The sequence below is a fragment of the Malaclemys terrapin genome, chromosome 10 (genome assembly GCF_027887155.1).
Source record: "Malaclemys terrapin pileata isolate rMalTer1 chromosome 10, rMalTer1.hap1, whole genome shotgun sequence".
NCBI lineage: Eukaryota > Metazoa > Chordata > Testudines > Emydidae > Malaclemys > Malaclemys terrapin.
Window position 1 is genome coordinate 22667333 of NC_071514.1, and position 23448 is coordinate 22690780.

General features: G+C 44.6%; 2 protein-coding genes across 7 annotated transcripts in view; both read right to left on the minus strand.

The window, feature by feature from the left end:
• LOC128844370 (tropomodulin-2) overlaps positions 1-23448 on the minus strand; it is a 72569-nt gene that overhangs the window by 45860 nt on the left and 3261 nt on the right. The window contains exons 1-3 of one of the 6 annotated variants that reach the window (XM_054042050.1): positions 15253-15460; positions 14233-14288; positions 10324-13077 (exon numbers count right to left, since the gene is read on the minus strand). The exons of 1 other annotated variant lie outside the window; for it this stretch is intronic. In XM_054042050.1, the coding sequence (XP_053898025.1) occupies positions 10756-12537 (1782 nt within the window). In that variant the 5' untranslated portion in view covers positions 12538-13077; positions 14233-14288; positions 15253-15460 and the 3' untranslated portion in view covers positions 10324-10755. Of the gene's footprint in view, positions 1-10323; positions 13078-14232; positions 14289-15252; positions 15461-23448 lie in introns of those variants that run through there. 4 more of the 6 variants (XM_054042053.1, XM_054042048.1, XM_054042054.1 and 1 more) reach the window with 4 other exon arrangements.
• LOC128844442 (tigger transposable element-derived protein 1-like) lies at positions 13060-19446 on the minus strand. Its single transcript, XM_054042186.1, has 2 exons — positions 17764-19446; positions 13060-13077 (listed from the first exon to the last, which is right to left on the minus strand). Exons 1-2 carry the CDS (start codon positions 19444-19446, stop codon positions 13060-13062), a joined length of 1701 nt encoding a protein of 566 aa, XP_053898161.1.

Here is a 23448-nt window from a genome sequence, read left to right on the forward strand (position 1 = left end):
GTCAGTGCAGAATGACTACTGAGTGTGCTTTTGGCTGTTTAAAGGGCCGCTGGCACTATGTATGGGAAGCTGGACCTGGCCAATGACAATAGCCCCGTGGTTATATCTGCGTGCTGTACCCTCCATAACATTTGTGAAGGGAAGGGTGAAAGCTTCACTCAAGCATGGACCATGGAGGTTCAACACCTGGAGGCTGAATTTGAACAGCCAGAGACCAGGGCGGGGCTGTAAGGATTAGGGATGCCTTGAGGGAGCAATTCAATGCTGAAAGCCACCAGTAATGTTTGGTGCCCTGCACAGGTGTGAAGTGCAGTGGTTCCAATGCTAGTAGGCATCTGTGTTTGCTACATATGATGCACTGACCTGCAGTGCCTGTTCCTTTCCTGGGCTACGCTATCTTTTACTTAATGCAATAAAGAATGTTTGCAAAGCCAAAGAATTAATTTATTGAAAAGAAACACAACTGCTGGGAAAACACACATGGCATGACACATCTGTGCTGTGTGGGAGGAGGGAAGGGGCGGGGTGGGGAACGGGACAATCACAGATTTTAATATGTCCTGTTATCATACTCAGCCTTCCTGTCTGGAGTGTTGCACTTCAGGCTGGCTAAAACGCATGGTGATGGGGGTTGAGTGCAGTGGGTAAGGGTCATAGTTTTCAGGGCTGGGTGGTTAAGCTACAGGTGTTGGAGGCAGCTGGCAGCGATAAGAAACCGGATGTTGGGGCAAGTGGGTTGGTGGTGACATGGGGGCACAAGGGAAAGAGTTTTGGGACAAGGGCTGGGGGAGGTGGGGGGTGTGGATCTGCTCCGTCTGCAGTGCTATGAGCGCCTGCATTGAGTCCGCTTGGTGCTCCATAATGCTTAGGAGTTGCTCCGTGGTTTGGTGCTGGCGATCTGCATTCTGCTGGCAGAGCCTCCTTTCGGTCTCCCGCCACTCCTGTACTTTTTGATTTTCAGTAAGGGACTGCTGCATGAAGTCATGCAGAAGGTCCTCCTTGCTTCTTCGCGGACGCTTCCTGATTCTTTGCAGCCTTTCGGCGGTTGATAACAAGGAAGGATCTCAAGGTTGCATCTGTAAAGTCAAAATGCAACACTTAACAGAGGCAGCAGTGTTCACACTAGACAGAGCAATGATTCGGCCAAACTTAAAGACAAGCACAGTGCACACAATAGCAGAAAGTGCTCATCCCAAAGCGAGCGTACATAACCCACAAGAGCCCCGAAATGGTGAGTAAGCACAGGGGCAAGGGAGACTGATTGTTTCAGGCCGTAGTGTCCTCTGGGGTTCTGTGCTTGGGGAGAGCCAAAAGCTGCAGGGGGCCCCTATACTGAACACTGTCCCCACATTTTCCACAGGATGAGTTCGTCCTGGAAATTATCTCGCTGCTGAGGGTGACCTGGGAAGCAAGGGAGGGTCTTCTACTACAATGCGGCTTCTGCCCTGGCGCTTATGCCGCTTGCCTGTGTGCGGCAATGGTCCCTCTGTCCCTCACGGCACAATGGCATGGACATATTAGCCTAACTGGGACAAGGAGCACAGAGCTCTGCCAAGGAACTTGTGCAAGCGGATTGCCCAGCTTCTGCATAAGACCTTCGATGAGATCACTGAGGCCGATAACCCCGATGTGAGAGAGCACATCAATGCCCTATTCCGCAGTTAGGCATGCACGCAGCCCTAACCCTTCTTTCTACAACCCTCCTCGTCCCAAGAGCCCGCACTGAACAACTACCTTCCCAAAATAAAAGCCACTTACCCGGGCACCACCTCTGCTGTTTGTTCTTCCCCAAGCACGGTCTGCTGCGACTGGCTACCTTCCTCCTGGCTTGAAAACAGCTCCTGGCTGCATGCAGCTAGGGATGCCGGGCTGTCCTCTAGCTCTGGGCTCCCCTCCTCCTCAGCACCCTCGCTCCCGCTTTCCTCCTCCTGCCTTGTTGAACTGTGTGCTGCTATGGCCTCTGAAGTGTCCATGGTGCTCTTTGGAGTGGAGGCGGGGTCGCCCCCAAGTATCTCGTCCAGCTCTTTGTAGAAACGGCAGGTTGTGTGGGCAGCACCGAAGCGGTGGTTTGCCTCCTGCGCTTTGTGGTAGGCATTCTGCAGCTTCTTCACTTTAACCCTGCCCTGCACTGCGTCCCGGTCATTTCTATTATGGCCCTTGATATTTGCCCATAGGTATCATAATTCCTATGGCTGGAGCGCAGCTGGGACTGGACAGCTTCCTCTCCCCAAACACTGATGAGGTCTAGCACCTCGCCATTGCTCCATACTGGGAATCGCCTGGCACTGGAGGCATGGTCACCTGGAAAGATGCACTGAGAGCACTACATGCCTTGCTGAGAAAACAGGAAGGGGAATTTCAGAATTCCCAGAGAATTTAAAGGGCAGGTCTGACAGTTGGTCACCTGAGGGCCGGGCAATAGAGTTCAAAGTGATGATCAGAGTGGCTAGAACAGGCATTGTGGGACACTTCATGGAGGCTGATCAGAGTGCATTAAGAGACCAGGGCGTTCACACTGGCACTGCGGTGCTCCAGCCGGGGCGCAGCAAGCTTTATGCTTCTCATGGAGGTGGATTACCAGGGGTGCTCCAGCCATGGAGTCTGGGCGCTCTACGTGCCTTGCCAGTGTGGACACCTCAGGAGTTAGGGCGCCTGGGGCTGATTTAATGCACTCCAACTCGCAAGTGTAGCCAAGGCCTAATTGATCAGCAATGTAACAACGAAACAACGTTAATTGGGATGACGTTAAGTGAGGAGTTACTGTATACAGGTTCTTAAACCGAGCACATCACAGTAGTGTTTGGGCATCTTCCAGTACTGCATTAAGTAACATGATTCTCTTTGGTCCCATGTGGTTTGTTCTCTCATCCGCTCTGCAGGGGAAGAAGTGTGTGCAGTGGAGTATTTTGTTTTAGTAAGGTGGGTTGTTTGTTTTTGATGTCCTTACTTCCTGAGGGAGTTCATTCCACTGTCTCTGACCAGGCCCCAAGAAAGTTCTGTCTCCTGCATAGATGATTTTTTCCCTTCTGATAGAAAAGTACATTGTGTCAGAAGAGTGAGTTGTTGACCGTGGTCTTCATCCCAGAGCTTTAGTGAATCTTTTAAATATAGCAGACCAGGTCATGGAGCACTGTGAAAATAAGGACTGAGACCTTGAACTTGATTCAATATTCCATGGAAAGCTAATCTAGAGAGTAGGGGACAGGTTTGATGTGTTTGCAATAGCCAGTGTTGCTGAAGAGATGTGTTGTAGTGTTCTGTAGTAGTTGTATAGTCACTTCATTTGCACCCCATCCTGCACACAACTCTTAAATGGTGGGGAAGGTCCTCCATGTCTAGGTGGATTTAACCCATAGCACTTCAAGGGCTTGATCCTGAAAGGTGCTGAGACGCTTCTGAAGTCAGTGGGAGTTGAGGGTACTCATAACCTCTAGGAGTTGATCAGCACCTTGCAGGATTGAACCCTAAGTGACTCTCAAATGAAGCTGTCAAATCACTGTTCAAACATTAATTAATTAAATGTCACAGCACCCTGGTGAAGTGGATATTATCATCCCTGTTCTAGAGATGGGGAAACTGAGACACAGAGAAGTTAAGTGACCTTCCCTAGATCACTCAGCAGAATTGGAAATTGAACCCAGGAAAGTTGATCTCCATTCTTATGGGATGACTACTAATAAACCACACTGCACTTCATTCTGTTGATGCCCTACATTCTCCGCACTCCTCCATTCTTACTTTAAATTGGAGAGGGCACAGAGAAGAAATATGTGAATGATTAAAGGATTGGAAAATCTGTTTTATAGTGATAGACGCAAGGAGCTCAATCTAGGTAGCTTAATCTTCCTTTTGTTAAGGGGTGACTTGATCACAGTTTAAAAGTACTTACATGGGAAACAAAAAAATTGATAATAGGCTCTTCAGTCTAGCAAACAAAGATATAACAAGATCCAATAGCTGGAAGCTGAAATTAGGTAAATTTGGACTAGAAATAAGGTGCACATTTTTAACAGTGACGGTAATTAACCATTGGAACAATTTACCAAGGATTGTGGTGGATTCTCCATCACTAGTAATCTTTAAATCAAGATTGGATGTTTTTCTAAAGGATATGCTCTAATTTCAACAGAAATTAATTAAAGGAAGTTCTGTGGCCTGTGTTATAAACAGGGCAAACTAGATGATCACAGTAGTCCCTTCTGGTTTTGTAGTCTATGAAAAATATTTTTAAAGGAATATCCAGTGAACCTGCTCTTGCTGTTTAAACTGAAACAGGAAAAATATCAACTTAAAAGAAGTCCACATATTGTCAATGCATAATTATTCATCATAATTTATAACAAGGAAACAACTGCAATCAGTATAATTTATCATCACAACCTGCGGCAGACTATAAATTGATCAGACATAGTAAAGAAAACTACTTTGTTTCCAGTAGATACTTGCACATCTCAAATAGTTATGAATACATTTAATATTATTAAAAAAAATTAAAATCTAAATTATTATATGACTTCATGGGAAACCTCTTCTACATCAAAGGGAGAGGATCCATTGATGTTTCATCTTCCTTCTTTTATTCCCTAATGATTGTCTTTCATCTTATCCGGATCAAAGAAAGTTTGAATTTGCTTTCTATAAATAGCTAGAGATTCACATGGATACCTTTGCAATTTACATGGGATGGCTGGTTTCTTTATCAAGGCCAACTCTCCAACTCTCATTAAAGTAAATGGATGTCTTTCATTTGACTTTAATGGGAGCTGTCAAGACAGACATAAAGAAACTAATTGTCATGTAAATTGCAAAATAACAGATGCATTACCAGGATACAAGGCAGCTGCATGGTTTTGGAATAGAGTATCTGACTTCTGAATGTTCAGCCTAAAAATCCAGACCTAGTCTAATATTACCACAAAATAACTCTTCAAGTTCTACCAGGCATTCTCTCTCTCTTTCTTCAACGCTTAGCCAGACAGTCGGCCGTAGCGATCGTTCGCCATTTGGTCCATTCCTGCGCAACCACAAAGGCTTGATGGACTGAGAGTCCAACATTGGAACAGACTTTATGAACCCATGTAATAGGGGGTCTGCCTCTGGGCTGCTTCTATCCCTTGGTTGGTGGAATTTTATCCCAGATGTTACAAGCCACGTGGAGAATGGCATTTGCTGGAACGTCTTGTGGCATCCTTGCGACATGTCCAAAAAGCGTAAGGTGCCACCTGCGGACAATGGCCCCAGTAGTCTGTAGACCCGAGCGACCATAAACATCTGCATTACAGCTGCAAGCATTAGGTAGATATTAGATAGGACTAAAACAGTTGCTAGGAAGATAATGTAAGCTAACGCCAAACTTGCCCTAAGGGGAAAAAGCCTCTATTTAAAGAGAAACTGTTTCCGTCAAACAGATTTTAAACATATCAATGGAAATTTTCATGACATAATTCAGAGACAAAAACAGGAACCCTTTATTTTTTACATGAAATGTTACCTTGTTGCCACAGTGCTAGGATTTAAGTTTCAGAGTAGCAGCCGTGTTAGTCTGTATCCTCAAAAAGAACAGGAGTACTTGTGGCACCTTAGAGACTAACAAATTTATTAGAACATAAGATCCGAAGAAGTGGGTTGTAGCCCACGAAAGCTTATGCTCTAATAAATTTGTTAGTCTCTAAGGTGCCACAAGTACTCCTGTTCTTTTTGAGGATTTAAGTTCTTACTAATAATCAAATACCTAACAAATTAGTATTGTAATAAATTAGTCAAATAAAAAGCAATGCTTCACAGCCCTGGACTTGCAAGCCCAGAGATTGTCTGTGTTAATGCATATTAGTTATAATTTGTCTGTGGGGGGGGAAAGCCATGTGTATACATATCCTGATAACTTTCAGCACCTGCTTTGAATTGAGAGATTGATGCAGGACGTATGTAACCTCAGCTGGTTATGCTTGCACTCTAAAACATCCACCTGAATTTTCAGATAGGGAAGGCATAAGCTAACTGTGATTTTTTTTCCCCTATAAATGTAGCCATTGAGCAAAGGGACACATCCATTTACTAAAAGCTAGCTATCAGAAACAGAAGTCAGTTATTTTACAGCAGCACAGAGAAGCTCTCTTCAATGAACACGTCTTAAGGGAATAAACATTTTAAAGGAATACCTGATAAATCAGTTTAGAGACTGAGGAAAAACTAGTCTGGGGAAAAAATAGGTTACTTAACATTATTTATCATTTGTTCAGTGTCACCACTGTGCTCATGCTGTACAAGACAAATAAAAAGGCAGTTCTGTCCTGAGGGACTCGCATTCTAAGAGCCAGATCCTCCTGCAAATCCTTACATTGTTGCTTCATTTTTTACACATGACGTAGTCCTGTTCTTGTTAATGGAATGACTTGAGTCAGAAAGGAAAGGCAGAATAAGAGAAATCACACTGGAAGAGCCAGAGGAAAGTATCAATATAGTCAGGGCTCCCCAGAGGATTCAGGGGGCCTGGGGCAAAGCAATTTCGGGGGCCCCTTCCATAAAAAAAAGTTGCATACTATAGAATACTATATTCCCGTGGGGGCCCCTGCGGGGCCTGGGACAAATTGCCCCACTAGCCCTCCCCCCACCCGCTGGGCAGCCCTGAATATAGTTTCCTTAATTTGCAGATTCCTAGGAAGGTTTTTGCAAACAGAAGAGAAAATCAAAGAGGATCCTGAAGCAGGGCCAGCTCCAGCATTTCTGCCGCCCCAAGCAAAAAAAAAAAAAAAAAAAAGCCGCGATCAGTGACGGCAGGTCCTTCGCTCCTAGAGGGAGTGAGGGACCTGCCGCCTCCGAATTGCCGCAAGTGTCGCCCCTCTCCCTTGGCCGCCCCAAGCACCTGCTTGTTAAGCTGGTGCCTGGAGCCGGCCCTGTCCTGAAGAATCAATCCCTGCTGCCCTCAGAAAAGAATGTAGGGCTGTCAAAGTTGGTGTATTATTATGTAGAATACTGGATTATTCATTCACTTAATGTATTATACTGTAACCACAGGGGCCCTGACTAAAAAGACATCTCACATGATCAGCCTTCTCTTTTTTCCATTTGGTGCCTTTGTGAGGTTCTCTTTCATTTTCTTCCTCCATACTTTTTACTGTTGTGGCAGGCTCTGTAACTAAAGTCATTTTTGATCATACAGAGAAAAAAAGGTGTAGGTCCTTTTAACACTTCCCTGTACATCAGTAATATACATCTGTGACAGGCTGGGCCAAATGGTTCCATTTTGACTCTCCTGAGGTGTCTGAAATATTCCTGGTTCAAAACCAAGGCACAACTTTGTACTGCTGAAAGTGATCTCTTATGTATATCTCCCTTATGCTCATAGTTGTAAAACTAATCTCACTCCTGCTTTTTGTGATTACGTTTTAAAATTATCAAAATAAGGAACTTTATTTGGAAAAAGCAAATGTCAATTTAGAATTCCTCAATACATGCAGTTTTCAACAACCTGATTTTCAGAGCTGTTCTTGGAGATCAGAAAGACAATCTGTCTGGGACTGGATTAACTATAATTTGGAGAGCTCCATTTGCTGGATAACTGTGGAACAATCATCCCATTTTTACCGCACATGTGTTTGTGTTACAAGAATACTGCTCTTAATCATAATGGACCCAAGCCCATTCATTGGATCCAGTATCTACGTAACTGATTTGTTCCACCTCTTGTTTAATACTCTTTTGTTCAGCTGTCCGAGGGTATTCAAAGAAAGTAAGGAATGTTTCTACTCTTTCAAATATGTTAGCATTCATAAGAGAAACATTCACTAATATTACTGGAATAGTTTAAAATATATTAGTGTTCTGGTCCTTGGAATAGACTACTTGGTGCTGCTATAGTTGGTGTGAAGCAGTATTTTCATTTTTAAGCATGTATTTTTAGAAATTTGTAAAATGAATGAAAATTTTCTCAGGTCTGAGCATAAAAATCAACACTTTTTTCCTACTAAATTAAAAAATCCTGTTGAATTATTTCCTTTAAAATGCATGTGTCCTTCTCCCAAAGCAGTGTTTCACACTGTATGTAGTGTTGTTCTTAGTTTATAGAACAGTAGCAAAAGTGGGGTATTTTAGCATGCTGGGAAAATTGTTCCTACAGAGTAGTTATCAGTGGCTCGCAGTCAAGCTGGAGGGGCATATCAAGTGGGGTCCCGCAGAGATCAGTTCTGGTCTGGTTCTGTTCAATATCGTCATCAATGATTTAGATAATGGCATACCATACAGAGTACACTTATAAAGTTTGCGGACCATACCAAGCTGGGAGGGGTTGCAAGTGCCTTGAAAGGACAGGATTAAAATTCAAAATTATCTGGACTAATTGGAGAAATGCTTTGAAGTAAACAGGATGAAATTCAATAAGGACAAATGCAAAAATACTCCACTTGGAAAGGAACAATCAGTTTCACACATACAAAACGGGAAATGATTGCCTATGAAGGAGTACTGCAGAAAGGGATCTGGGGGTCATAGTGGATTACAAGCTAAATATGAGTCAACAGTGTAACACTTTTGCAAAAAAAATCAAATATCATTCTAGGATGGATTAGCAGGAGTGTTGTAAGACATAAGTATTTCTTCCACTCTACTTTGCGCTGCTTAGGCCTCAACTCGAATATTATGTCCATTTCTGGGCACCACATTACAGGAAAGATGTGGACAAATTGGAGAAAGTCCAAAGAAGAGCAAAAAATGATTAAAGGTGTAGAAAACATGACCTATGAGGAAAGACTGAAAACTCTGTTTGTTTAGTCTGGAGAAGAGAAGACTTAGAGCAGCAGGTCTCAACCAGAGGTCCGGGGCCCTCTGGGGGGCTGCGAGCAGGTTTCAGGGGGTCTGCCAACCATGGCTGGCATTAGACTCAGTAGGGTCCAGGGCAAAAAGCCAAAGTCCCGCCATGTGGGCCTACAGCTGAGGGCCCCGAGCCCCACCACCTGGGGCTGAAGCTGAAGCCTGAGTAACTTAGCTTCGCTTTGCCCCCTATGGTGTGGGGCCCCAGGCAATTGCCCTACTTGATACACCCCTAACACAAGCCCTGGCTTTTATATGCAGAAAAACAGCTGTTGTGGCACATCTGGGCCGTGGAGTTCTTATAGCATGTTGGGGGGGAGGCTCAGAAAGAAAAAGGTTGAGAACCCCTGACTTAGAGGGCACATGATAACAGTTTTCAAGTACATAAAAGGTTGTTACAAAGAGGAGGGAGAAAAATTGTTCCCCTTAACCTATGAGAACAGGACAAGAAGCAATGGGATTAAATTGCAGCAAGGGAGGTTTAGGTTGGACATTAAGAAAAACTTTCCAACTATCAAGGTAGTTAAGCACGGGAATAAATTGCCTAGGGAGATTGTGGAATTTCCATCTTTGGAGATTTTTAAGAGCAGGTTAGACAAACATCTTTCAGGGATGGACTAGGTAATACTTAGTCCTTCCTTGAGTGCAGGGGACTGGACTAGATGACCTTTCGGGGTCTCTTCCAGTCCTTCGATTCTATGATTCACACCATCTGCATTGTAGGAACCTTATCACTACAGGTCTTTGGAGACATCAGTTTTTGAGCTTAATAGTTTCTGTTTTAACACTTTTGACAATGTTGTAGCACCATCAGAAACTAGAAACTGCTTATTGTTGAGGACCCTTTTCACTAGCCTGTAAGGATTATAACACAGCAGGTCCTTTGGGGATATATTAGGGGTCGGCAACGTTCGGCACACGGCTTGCCAGGGTAAGCACCCTGGCGGGCCGGGCCAGTTTTATTTACCTGCTGACGCGGCAGGTTCGGCCGATCGCGGCCCCCACTGGCCACGGTTTGCGGTCCCGGGCCAATGTGGGTGGCAAGAAGCGGCACGGGCGAGCGATGTGCTGGCCGCAGCTTCTCGCCGCCCCCATTGGCCCGGGACAGCAAACCGTGGCCAGTGGGGGCCGCGATTGGTCGAACCTGCCGCATCAGCAGGTAAATAAAACTGGCCCGGCCCACCAGGGTGCTTACCCTGGCGAGCCGCGTGCCAAATGTTGCCGACCCCTGGTATATACCATAGTATGAAGGGGTTATAACACAGCAGGTCCTTTGGGGATATACCATAGTATGAAGGGGTAATAACACAGCAGATGTAAAATGTGTATAGGAGTGATATTCTTATGCAGTCTAGTTAAAGACACCTTCTCTCAGTCTTGGAAGAATGAGTCTTGAGTGACTGTAAAATCTTGTATTAGATTATAAACTCTTCCAGTCAGGGGCCATGTCTCCTCTGTATTGTGAGGCACCTAATATGTTACTGGATGCTGTAAAATGAAACAATTCAATTATAATAATGAGTTTTAAATAGGCTTATTTTATACAATAATTAGATCAAAGGAAACAAACTGGATGGAATCTCCAAAAGCAAATCTCACACACACACAAAATCAACAGGGTGATCAACATCACAAAAAGGGCACTGTTTATAGGCCCAAAGCTAATTGTATGGAATCCAATTAAAAAGGTGGGGATAGTAATCATATGATTATACAGTAACTCCTTGCTTAATGTTGTAGTTATGTTCTTGAAAAATGTGACTTTAAGCAAAACGATGTTAAGCGAATCCAATTTCCCCATAAAAATTAATGTAAATGGGGGGAGTTAGATTCCAGGGAAATTGTTTTTGCCAGACAAAAGACATTATATACATATACAGTATAACTTTTAAACAATTTTAAACAAACAATTTAATGCAGGTATAAGTTTTAAACAATTTAATACTGTACTCAACAATGATGATTGTTAAGCTTGGTTGAGGTGGTGGAGTCAGAGGTGGAAGAGGGTGGATCGTCCGGCTGCTCCTCTTGCTGTTCTTCCTTAACCGTCACAACTCGAAAAAACGTATCTAGAGATGGTTGTTTTGCTTTCCTTTTTTCTTCTTGGTAAATTTCTTTATAGCAAGTCATTAGATGACCAACTCCCCTAATCACTTTAGAGCTGCGTTCCCTGTCAGGATCATCATCACTAAGGATCTGCAAACCAGCTTCAATCATTTGGAAAGCTTCAGAAAGACGTTTGACAGTCAAATTTTGATGGGTTGGTTCTTCTTTTACTTCTTGGCCCTCGTCTTCCATTGCTCTCATCATGTCTAGTTGCATCAGATCTTCATTGGTTAGCTCTTCTCCATGTGACTGCAGAAGTTGTGTAACGTCAGCTTCTTCCACTTTATCAAATCCTGCTTTCTTGGCCAAGCTGAGAATATCTTTCTTCATAGCAGGGACAATATCTTTAAATCCTTTTAAGTCATTGACACATTCAGGCCACAACTTCCACCACACACCATTCATGCATGCCTGAGTAACTTCAGCCCAGGACTCACCAATGTTATTGATGCACTTGAGGATGTTGTAGTCACGCCAAAATTGCCGAATCGTAGGCTTGCCTTCTCCATCAGTGCCTCTGATGAGCTGGTCGAAAGTACGGCGTAAGTAATATGCCTTAAATGCAGCGATGGCTCCTTGGTCCATAGGTTGGATGAGTGATGTGGTGTTAGGTGGCAGAAAGACAACTTTAACGTTTTCGCACAGGTCGTCCAGATTGATTGGATGAGCTGGTACATCAGCAATAAGTAATAAAATCTTGAAATCAAGATTTTCGTTGGCACAGTATTCCTTCCATGCAGGGACAGCATAGAGAGTCAGCCATTCTGAAAAAATAGCTCCAGTTATCCATGCCTTCTTATTGGATCTCCAAATGACCGGAAGGTCTTCCTTTGAATATCCCTTGAGAGCTCGTGGTGTTTCAAATTGGTACACTGTCAGCGGTTTCATCTTCATGTCTCCGGCAGCATTACCACCTAGAAGCAAGGTTAGGCGGTCTTTAACTGCTTTAAATCCAGGTGCTGTCTTCTTGTCTCGGGAAATGTAAGTTCGTTCAGGCATCATCTTCCAGTAGAGACTTGTTTCATTGACATTAAAGACTTGCTTAGGCGAATAGCCTCCTTCCTTAATTATTTTCTTGAGATACTCGGGGAAATTTTTAGCTGCTGCAGTATCGGCACTAGCCACCTCACCGGACATCTTCATGTTGTGCAGGTGGAAGCGCCTCTTGAACCGATCAAACCATCCCCGACTTGCCATGAACATCTCTGTCTGTGATCCTTCACCTTGGTCTCTCTTTAATTTGTCATACAAACTCTTTGCCTTAGCTTGTATCACAGGCATACTTAGATGTATGTTCCGCTGGTTCTGGTCCTCTATCCACACTGAGAGAAGACGCTCCATGTTTTCCATCAAACTACTTCTTGATCGACTTATTTTAGTAGCACTAAGCGGTGTTACACACCGAGCACTAGCCCTGATCTTGTCGGCATTACTCCGAATTGTTCTCACAGTGGTCGGAGTGAGACCTAGAGTGATGGCAATGTCTACCGCACGCTCACCTGCATCAAAATGCCTTAAAACATCTAATTTAGTACCCAAACTAATGGTTTTCCTGGTTTTCTTACTGCTAGTGGTACTGCTACTACTAGGCACTCCACTATCTCTTGCTTGGCGTTTTTGACTCATGATGCTGGGTGATACTGTACAGTACAATCACAATGAGCCCTCCACCATTACATTTAAAACAGACTTGCACAGGGTCACTGGAACAATGTCCTATGTCAGCTCCTTGAGCCCCTTCAGTTTCTTGCTCACGCACGTTAGCAGCAGCTTCCCTTTCCCCAAATCTCCCTGCAGTCACTAATCAGAGGATACTCATGAACTTCTCCTAAATCAACCGTGTTGATATCAGGTGGGATATTTCTCAGGGAATGCCTTACTGCTAAATGATGAAATAGCACTTGGCTGAACCCTCAAGGGTTAACACGTTGTTGTTAATGTAGCCTCACACTCTACAAGGCAGCACAGATGGAGGCAGGAGCGAGGAGACACAACAGACTCACGGCAGTGGCTGCAAACACTTCCCTGCAGAAACTGAAGGTGATGATGAACCCACGCTATCCCGGCCTGCTGGAGCGCACCACTCCCTCCTTCGGACGGCGCATGCACGTGCTAATCTTCACTCCCTTCAGCCTGGAGTGGTTGGGGTCATGCAGCATCAATCAACTATTGAAAGGGAAAGAATTTGGAAAACCCATGTCATTCTCCATGGTAATCTGCTCCCCTACTGAAAGCCCTCTGGGTTTAGGCTAGGACTAGTAATGGAGTCAGTTTCACTTGCAGGTTCTGCTGGAGGACCAAAGGCCTTCCAGGGTGCCCTGGAAAAACCAGCCCTGCTGTACCTCCCATATTAACCACGCCTTCAACACCATGGCAGCACTGCAGCCAATGTAGCTGTGACTGTTGTAAGAGGAGAAAAATAATGTTTGCTGCAGGGCTGTGCCTCTCCCTGTTGTGTGCAGGCAGGGCAGAGACATGTAGCTGGCATTGAAATGAATGGCAAAGCTGCCGTGGATTTCACAGACTTTCATGGGAGTAGGGCCAGGTTCTGTGCATCCCTACACCGCTTCTCCCCCTTGCTAGACCGAAGCAGGCGCTGGAATGCTATTAACTTGCTTTGGGCGGGCTGCCACCCCCTGTGTTCCTACCCTCCTCCCGCAAAGGGGGGGAGCGGATGGAACGTTGTGTCAGCAGACGCACGACAGTAAGGCGGGGCTACCACTGTGCAGCCCCTGCAACTGCTTTACAGGTGGCTGATAGCCTCGGGCGGAGCCTCCGCAAGCGCTCGGCATGGCGCTCTAGTCCCAAGCACTTCCATCATGACTAAAGGGAAACCACCCAGGGCCCATCCCTTTGGCATTTACCATGATGAGATGATGACCAAGGTACCAAGAACTGTTATTTGATGGCAAAAATCCTTTGGATTCTGCATATCTCTCTTTACCCCATCTACCTTGTTACGTACTGCCTGGCTCGTAGAAATCCCACAGAGAAATCAGAACAGTCTAAAACACAGAAACATGAGTCCTGAAGTAACTGTCACTAATCCCATCAAGCTTGATTGTGCACAGCCCTCAGGAATGCCTCAGAGTGTCACATGTGATGGCGGCTTTTATGATGTGAATGCCTGTTCCATAGCAACTGGACTAAAACCACCCCTTGTTTCACATGGGCCACCAAACACGGTAACACCAGCTATAACATGCTAAGACTTTTCAGTCACTGCCAGTCTGCCCTAGATTTCAACTATTCTAGTCTATTCTAGACAGTTTATTGTACCAGAGGCAGGAGGGAGGAGACACAACAGACTCATGGAAGTACCTGTGATCCGTAGAAGAAAAGTTCTTGCGTCCAGTTACCAGTCTCCCAAATTCTAACTGTTTTGTAGAAAGAATTGTATGTGATCACACTTACCCCAAATGCAAGGCTAACAGGTACATTACATATTAGCAGCTTTTTAAACAAGAATTGTCAAAGAATTCACAGCCAGATTCTGCTCCTCTTATCTATTATCACACTTATATGGTTCTCATTACCATAGCACTTAAATAGCACCTCACATTCTTCAATGTATTTATTCTCACATTTTTGATTATCTCTATTTTGCAGTCACACAGGCAGTTTGTGGCAGAGCAGGGAACAGGTCTTCCAAGTCCTAGGCCAACACCCTATCCATTGGATTATCCTTCCTCTCATCGAGTAGTACCTTGTTCCTTGAGTAGCCTCAGTAATTTCAATGAACCTGCTCATTCAGCAAAATGTTTCTCAATCTGAGAAAGTGAACAGACCCTGAACTAAAGGCTGGGCTATAAATATACATCGTTGTCAGCAGAAAAGTGATCATCGATAATGATCATTATCAGATCATTTCTAAAAAATAAAAAGTTACTTTGTCTCCCCTACGCTTTCCTTTCTCATTAGAGTAACTCCTCACTTAACCTCATCCCGGTTAACATTTAGTTTCATTATTACATTGCTGATCAATTAGAGAACTTGCTCGTTTAAAGTTGCACAATCCTCCCTTATAACGTTGTTTGGCAGCCACCTTCTTTCTCCACTGCTTGCAGGAAGAGCAGCCAGTTGGAGCTAGTGGTGGGGGCTTGGAACCAGGCTGGACCGGCAGCCCCCCCCCTCCCCCGTCAGCTCCCCTAAGTTCCCTCTGCGCAGCCGCTTAGCAGGCTCTCAATTGCTCTGCAGTTCAGCTGCCCCTCCCCCCACTGCGTGTGCTGCTCCTGCTCTCTGCCTTGGAGCTGCTCCCGGGAGCCTCCTGCTTGCTGTGCCGAGTGGGGGAGGGGAGGAGGGTGCTAATGTCAGGGTGTCCCCCTACCCCCGCTCCTGTACCTTATCTCCACAGAGTCGGGGACAAACAGGGCTCAGGAGGAAGGGAGCTTCCTGGCAGCAGCCGCTGTCTCAACTTGCTGATCTACTTAAAAAAGGCAATGTACTTAGAGTGGGGTCAACATATTTAAAGGAGCGATGCCCGTCTCTCTCTTTCTGACACACACATGGTGTGTGACTCTGTCTCTCCCTCTCTCTCTCTTTCACACACACACACACACACACACACAAGGTCCAGCCTTAGGCATACGCAGCATACGCAGCTGCGTAGGCCACCCGAAAATTTGGGGCACCCCTGGGTCTTAGTGTCCACACTCCCACTTCTTCCTATCCCTGTTCTGACCCTTCCTGCAGGCTCCCACAGCTAGCTGCTGTAGCCTGGTGAGTCTTCCCCCAGAGGGAATCTAGTAACTTAAAGTGAAAAAGCCTTCCAGCCTGCCAGACCTATTAGCACAGGGGTGGGCAAACTATGGCCCAGGGGCCGCATCTGGCTCTTCAGATGTTTTAATCTGGCCCTTGAGGTTCCTCCAGGGAGTGTGGTCCGAGGCTTGCCTTGCTCTGGCACTCCAGCTGGGAGCTTGCCCTGCTCCACGCGTGTTGTGGCTCTGCGCAGCTCCAGGAAGCAGCGGGATGTCCCCACTCCAGGTCCTATGAGTAAGGGCAGCCAGGGGACTCTGCACACTACCCCAACCCCGAGCGCCGCCCCCGCAGCGCCCACTGGAACCACAACCAATGGGAGCTGCAGGGGTGGTGCCTGCTGACGGGGCAGCATGCCAAGCCGCCTGGCTGCGCCTCTGCACAGAAGCCAGAGGGGGGACATGCCACTGCTTCCGGGGGCTGCTTGAGGTAAGCGCTACCTGGAGCCTGCACCCCTGACCCCCTCCTGACCCCCCAACTCCCTGCCCCAGCCCTGATCCCCCTCCCGCCCTCCAAACTCCTTGGTCCCAGCCCGGAGCACCCTCCTGCACTCCCAACCCCTCATTCCCAGCCCCACCCCAGAGCCCATATCCCCAGCTGGAGCCCTCAGCCCCCTGCACTCCAACCCCCGCCCTAGCCCAGAGCCCCCTCCCTCACCCTGAACTCCTCCTTTCTGGCCCCACCCCAGAGCCCGCACTTCCTCCCACACTCCAACTCCCAATTGCATGAACATTCATGACCCACCATACAATTTCCATACCCAGATGTGGCCCTCGGGCCAAAAAGTTTGCCCACGCCTGTATTAGCACAACATTGAAACTGTTAAATCGCCATTTAAGTTAAAGAGATGTTCAAGTAATGAAGCCATTTAAAAGGCATTTGCCAACCCCTAGGTATATACTGTCAGTTTCTGAATTTACTGACAAAAACAGTTGTGCATGACTGTAATATTTACTCAGGACATGTTAGTCTACAGGACCTTAGTTTAAAATTTGCTTTAAAAATATTTCATTAGAAGATTGCTGAAGATTATAAAATCATGTCTCTAAAAAATCCTTGCATTGATTTTTAGATACACAATCTGAGTATTCATCTTTAGCCTTAAATGCTTGGATCTTCAGACATATCGTTTTTTAAATAAATCCTTCAAAAGACCACCCTTATCTAAAATACACATTTTAATTTTAATTTTAATTTTAATTACTATAGTACAAAAAAACATGCTTCTAAAGTCTTCCTGTCCTTTCTGTCCATCCCTTTCTCTCTTCACCCCCCTGTTGAAGAGAGCCCTTAAAGGGACAACACCCCTTTCCTTCCAGATATCTGGACAAATGAGTTTCTCTTTCTTTACTTCTGACTATTTGATGAAGTAGTTTTAAGAGAACCCTCTAGCAAAATCAGTCCCTTAGTAAGATATAAAATCCTTTGTTATGCCTAAAATCTTTGGAAATGTATTTTTTAAAGTTGGTGAAACTTCATAAACATGTCTATTTATTGTTATGGTGATCACACAAAGTAAATTAGTGTTCCCTTTTTCTAAATAAAATGAATATTGTTATGAACACACTAAACCTCTGTGACTGATTAATTTAAAATAATGTCTTTGTTTCAGTGAGTTAAATATGCAGTAATCTGGAATGATTACTTTATGAAGGCTTAAGAGTACATTTAAAATATAAAATCAGCTTAGAAATACTGATTAAGAAAATGTAAAACAGGGAAGAGCTGCATCATGCATTCCATAATATTTAATATTGTATTCAGCAGGGGATGGTAATCATATGATTATACAGTAACTCCTTGCTTAATGTTGTAGTTATGTTCTTGAAAAATGCGACTTTAAGGAAAACAATGTTAAGCAAATCTAATTTTCCCATAAAAATTAATGTAAATGGGGGGGGTTAGGTTCCAGAAAAAAAAATTTCCCAGGCAAAAGATATTATATACATGTACAGTATAAGTTGTATATACTTATGTCAAACAAAAAATATAATACTGTACTCAGCAATGATGATTGTTAAGCTTGGTTGAGGTGGTGGAGTCAGAGGTGGAAGAGGGTAGCTCGTCCGGCTGCTCCTCTTGCTGTTCTTCCTTAACCGTCACAACTCGAAAAAACGTATCTAGAGATGGTTGTTTTGCTTTCCTTTTTTTTTCTTGGTAAATTTCTTTATAGCAAGTCATTAGATGACCAACTCCCCTAATCACTTTGGAACTGCGTTCTCTGTCAGGATCATCATCACTAAGGATCTGCAAGCCAGCTTCAATCATTTGGAAAGCTTCAGAAAGACGTTTGGCAGTCAAATTTCGATGGGTTGGTTCTTTTAGTTCTTGGCCCATGTCTTCCATTGCTCTCATCATGTCTAGTTGCATCAGAACTTCATTGGTTAGCTCTTCTCCATGTAACTGCAGAAGTTGTGTAACGTCGGCTTCTTCCACCTCATCAAAACCCGCTTTCTTGGCCAAGTTGAGAATATCTTTCTTCATAGCAGGAACAACATCTTTAAATCCTTTTATGTCATTGACACATTCAGGCCACAACTTCCACCACACACCATTCATGCATGCCTGAGTAACTTCAGCCCAGGACTCACCGATGTTATTGATGCACTTGAGGATGTTGTAGTCACGCCAAAATTGCCGAATCGTAGGCTTGCCTTCTCCGTCAGTGCCTCTGATGAGCTGCTCGAAAGTACGGCGTAAGTAATATGCCTTAAATGCAGCAATGGCTCCCTGGTCCATAGGTTGGATGAGTGATGTGGTGTTAGGTGGCAGAAAGACAACTTTAACGTTTTCGCACAGGTCGTCCAGATTGATTGGATGAGCTGGTGCATTATCAATAAGTAATAAAATCTTGAAATCAAGATTTTTGTTGGCACAGTATTCCTTCCATGCAGGGACGGCATAGAGAGTCAGCCATTCTGAAAAAATAGCTCCAGTTATCCATGCCTTCTTATTGGATCTCCAAATGACCGGAAGGTCTTCCTTTGAATATCCCTTGAGAGCTCGTGGTGTTTCAAATTGGTACACTGTCAGCGGTTTCATCTTCATGTCTCCGGCAGCATTACCACCTAGAAGCAAGGTTAGGCGGTCTTTAGCTGCTTTAAATCCAGGCGCTGTCTTCTCCTCTCGGGAAACGTAAGTTCGTTCAGGCATCATCTTCCAGTAGAGGCTCATTTCATTGACATTAAAGACTTGCTTAGGCGAATAGCCTCCTTCCTCAATTATTTTCTTGAGATACTCGGGGAAATTTTTAGCTGCTGCAGTATCGGCACTAGCCACCTCACCGGACATCTTCATGTTGTGCAGGTGGAAGCGCCTCTTGAACCGATCAAACCATCCCTGACTTGCCATGAACATCTCTGTCTGTGATCCTTCACCTTGGTCTCTCTTTAATTTGTCATACAAACTTTTTGCCTTAGCTTGTATCACAGGCAAACTTAGAGGTATGTTCCGCTGGTTCTGGTCCTCTATCCACACTGAGAGAAGACGCTCCATGTTTTCCATCAAACTACTTCTTGATCGACTTATTTTAGTAGCACTAAGCGGTGTTACACACCGAGCACTAGCCCTGATCTTGTCGGCATTACTCCGAATTGTTCTCACAGTGGTCGGAGTGAGACCTAGAGTGATGGCAATGTCTACCGCACGCTCACCTGCATCAAAATGCCTTAAAACATCTAATTTAGTACCCAAACTAATGGTTTTCCTGGTTTTCTTACTGCTAGTGGTACTGCTACTACTAGGCACTCCACTATGACTTGCTCGGCGTTTTTGACTCATGATGCTAGGTGATACTGTACAGTACAATCACAACGAGCCTTTTACCATTACATTTAAAACAGACTTGCACAGGGTCACTGGAACAATGTCCTATGTCAGCTCCTTGAGTCCCTTCAGTTTCTTGCTCACACACGTTAGCAGCAGCTTCCCTTTCCCCAAATCTCCCTGCAGTCACTAATCAGCGGTTTGGCTGCAGATCTGCTCATGAACTTCTCCTAAAGCAGCGTGTCAATATCACTTGGGATGTTTCTCAGGGAATGCCTTGCTGCTAAATGATGAAATAGCACTTGGCTGAACCCTCAATGGTTAACACGTTGTTGTTAATGTAGCCTCACACTCTACAAGGCAGCACAGATGGAGGCAGGAGACACAACAGACTCACAGCAGTGGCTGCAAACACTTCCCTGCAGACACTGAAGGTGATGATGAACCCATGCTATCCCGGCCTGCTGGAGCGCACCACTCCCTCCTTCGGACAGCGCATGCACTTGCTACTCTTCACTCCCTTCAGCCTGGAGTGGTTGGGGTCATGCAGCATCAATCAACTATTGAAAGGGAAAGAATTTGGAAAACCCATGTCATTCTCCATGGTAATCTGCTCCCCTACTGAAAGCCCTTTGGGTTTAGGCTAAGACGAGTAATGGAGTCAGTTTCACTTGCAGGTTCTTACTTTCACAGGAACCCTGCTGGAAGACCAAAGGCCTGTCTTCCAGGGTGCCATGGAAAAAACATCCCTGCTGTACCTCCCATAGTAACCACGCCTTCAACACCATGGCAGCACTGCAGCCAATGTAGCTGTGACTGTTGTAAGAGGAGAAAAATAATGTTTGCTGCAGGGTTGTGCCCCTCCCTGCTGTGTGCAGGCAAGGGCAGAGACATGCAGCTGTCATTGAAGTGAATGGCAAAGCTCCCATGTATTTCACAGACTTTCATGGGAGTAGGGCCAGGTTCTGTGCATCCCTACACCGCTTCTCCCCCTTGCTAGACCGAAGCAGGCGCTGGAATGCTATTAACTTGCTTTGGGCAGGCTGCCGCCCCCTGTGTTCCTACCCCCCTCCCGCAAAGGGGTGGAGCGGATGGAACGTTGTGTCGGCAGATGCACGACAGTAAGGCGGGGCTGCCACTGTGCAGCCCCTGCAACTGCTTTACAGGTGGCTGGTATCCTCGGGCGGAGCCTCCGCAAGCGCTCGGCATGGCGCTCTAGTCCCAAGCACTTCCATCATGACTAAAGAGAAACCACCCAGGGCCCATCCCTTTGGCATTTACCATGATGAGATGATGACCAAGGTACCAAGAACTGTTATTTGATGGCAAAAATCCTTTGGATTCTACATGTCTCTCTTTACCCCATCTACCTTGTTACATACTGCCTGGCTCGTAGAAATCCCACAGAGAAATCAGAACAGCCTAACATGAGTCCTGCAGTAACTGTCACTAATCCCATCAAGCTTGATTGTGCACAACCCTCAGGAATGACTCAGAGTGTCACATGTGATGGCGGCTTTTATGATGTGAATGCCTGTTCCATAGCAACTGGACTAAAGCCACCCCTTGTTTCACATGGGCCACCAAACATGGTAACGCCAGCTATAACATGATAAGACCTTTCAGTCACTGCCAGTCTGCACTAGATTTAAACTACACCTCTATCCCGATATAACGCTGTCCTCGGGATCCAAAAAATCTTACCGTGTTATAGGCGAAACCACGGTATATCGAACTTGCTTTGATCCGCCGGAGTGTGCAGCCCCGTCCCTCTGGAGCACTGCTTTACCGCGTTATATCCGAATTCATGTTATACCAGGTCGCGTTATAATGGGGTAGAGGTGTATTTTAGTCTATTCTATACAGTTTCTTATACCGCACTCATCACGGAAGTATCTGTGATCCGCAGAAGAAAAACTCTGGTGTCCAGTTACCAATCTCCCAAATTCTAACTGTTTTGTAAAAAGAATTATATGTGATCACACTTACCCCAAATGCAAGCATGTACATTACATATTAGCAGCATTTTAAACAAGAATTTTCAAAAAATTCACAGCCAGATTCTGCTCCTCTTATCTATTATCACACTTATATGGTCCTCATTACCATAGCACTGAATAGCACCTCACATTCTTCAATGTATTTATTCTCACATTTTTGATGCAGAGAAGTGTTATGATCTCTATTTTGCAGTCACACAGGCAGTTTGTGGCAGAGCAGGGAACAGTCCTAGGCGAACACCCTGTCCATTGGATTATCCTTCCTCTCATTGAGTAGTACCTTGTTCCTTGAGTAGCCTCAGTAATTTCAATGGACCTGCTCATTCAGCAAAATGTTTATCAATCTGAGAAAGTGAACAGACCCTGAACTAAAGGTTGGGCTATAAATATACATTGTTGTCAGCAGAAAAGTGATCATCGATAATGATCATTATCAGATCATTTCTAAAAAAATAAAAAGTTACTTTGTCTCCCCTACGCTTTCCTTTCTCATTAGAGTAACTCCTCACTTAACCTCATCCCGGTTAACATTTTGTTTCATTATTACATTGCTGATCAATTAGAGAATTTGCTGCTGCTCTGAAACCTGCTCGTTTAAAGTTGCACAGTCCTCCCTTATAACGTTGTTTGGCAGCCACCTTCTTTCTCCACTGCTTGGAGGAAGAGCAGCCAGTTGGAGCTAGTGGTGGGGGCTAATATTTACTCAGAACATGTTAGTCTACAGGACCTTAGTTTAAAATTTGCTTTAAAGATATTTCATTAGAAGATTGCTGAAGATTATAAAATCACATCTCTAAAAAATCGTTGTGCATCTAAAAATCTATTCTGAGTATTCATCTTTAGCCTTAAATGCTTGGATCTTCAGACATATCGTTTTTTAAATAAATCCTTCAAAAGACCACCCTTATCTAAAATACACATTTTAATTTTAATTACGATAGTACAAAAAAACATGCTTCTAAAGTCTTCCTGTCCTTTCTGTCCATCCCTTTCTCTCTTCACCCCCCTGTTGAAGAGAGCCCTTAAAGGGACAACACCCCTTTCCTTCCAGATATCTGGACAAATGAGTTTCCCTTTCTTTACTTCTGACTATTTGATGAAGTAATTTTAAGAGAACCCTCTTGCAAAATCAGTCCCTTAGTAAGATATAAAATCCTTTCTTATGCCTAAAATCTTTGGAAACATATTTTTTAAAGTTGGTGAAACTTCATAAACATGTCTATTTATTGTTATGGAGATCACACAAAGTAGATTAGTGTTCCCTTTTTCTAAAAGCAATGAATATTGTTATGAACACAGTAAACCTCTGTGACTGATTAATTTAAAATAACATCTTTGTTTCAGTGATTTAAATATGTAGTAATCTGGAATGATTACTTTATGAAGGCTTAAGAGTACATTTAAAATATAAAATCACCTTAGAAGTACTGATTAAGAAAAAGTAAAACCGAGAAGAGCTGCATCATGCATTCCATAATATTTAATGTTGTATTCAGCAGGATAGATGACTTGCTCTTACTGCAAATTTTTGCAAATAAATCTCTGACAAACTTCAGGGTATATCAAAATACCTGTGACTGACATTTTTTATTCCCAAGTTTAGTGCTTTTAATTAGGTTCCTTCTGCATGTCCAATCTTCACCATCTGGCATGCAGTGGAAAACATTCTCCATTTTCTTTTGAAAAAAACACTCTTCTGCAATTTCTTTCTAATGTCATTTCCTTCATTTGGGTCAGGTATTTGGCTGGAAGGGGGTGAGCAGGGACGGGGAGGGAAGAGAAGAGGGAGATAGTGGGGAGAGGGTGGTGCCTGGGCAGAATGGTGGCGGGGTCTGGGGCAGAGCAGGGGTGGAGTATGGACAGGGCCTCAGGCAGAAGAGTTGGGCTGGGGAGCTAGCCTCCCCAAGCGGCAGCTTCACCCACCGCCTATGACAGCAGGTAAAAGCGGGTTGACTCCCACACCCAGCGTGTGCTGCAGTGTCCTTAGGCAGAGGCCATATTCACAGAGCAGAATGCA

Bases quoted from the DNA above. Each gene is read 5' to 3' on its own strand.
- LOC128844442 (XM_054042186.1), bottom strand. From the start codon at position 19,446: ATGAGTCAAAAACGCCGAGCAAGTCATAGTGGAGTGCCTAGTAGTAGC.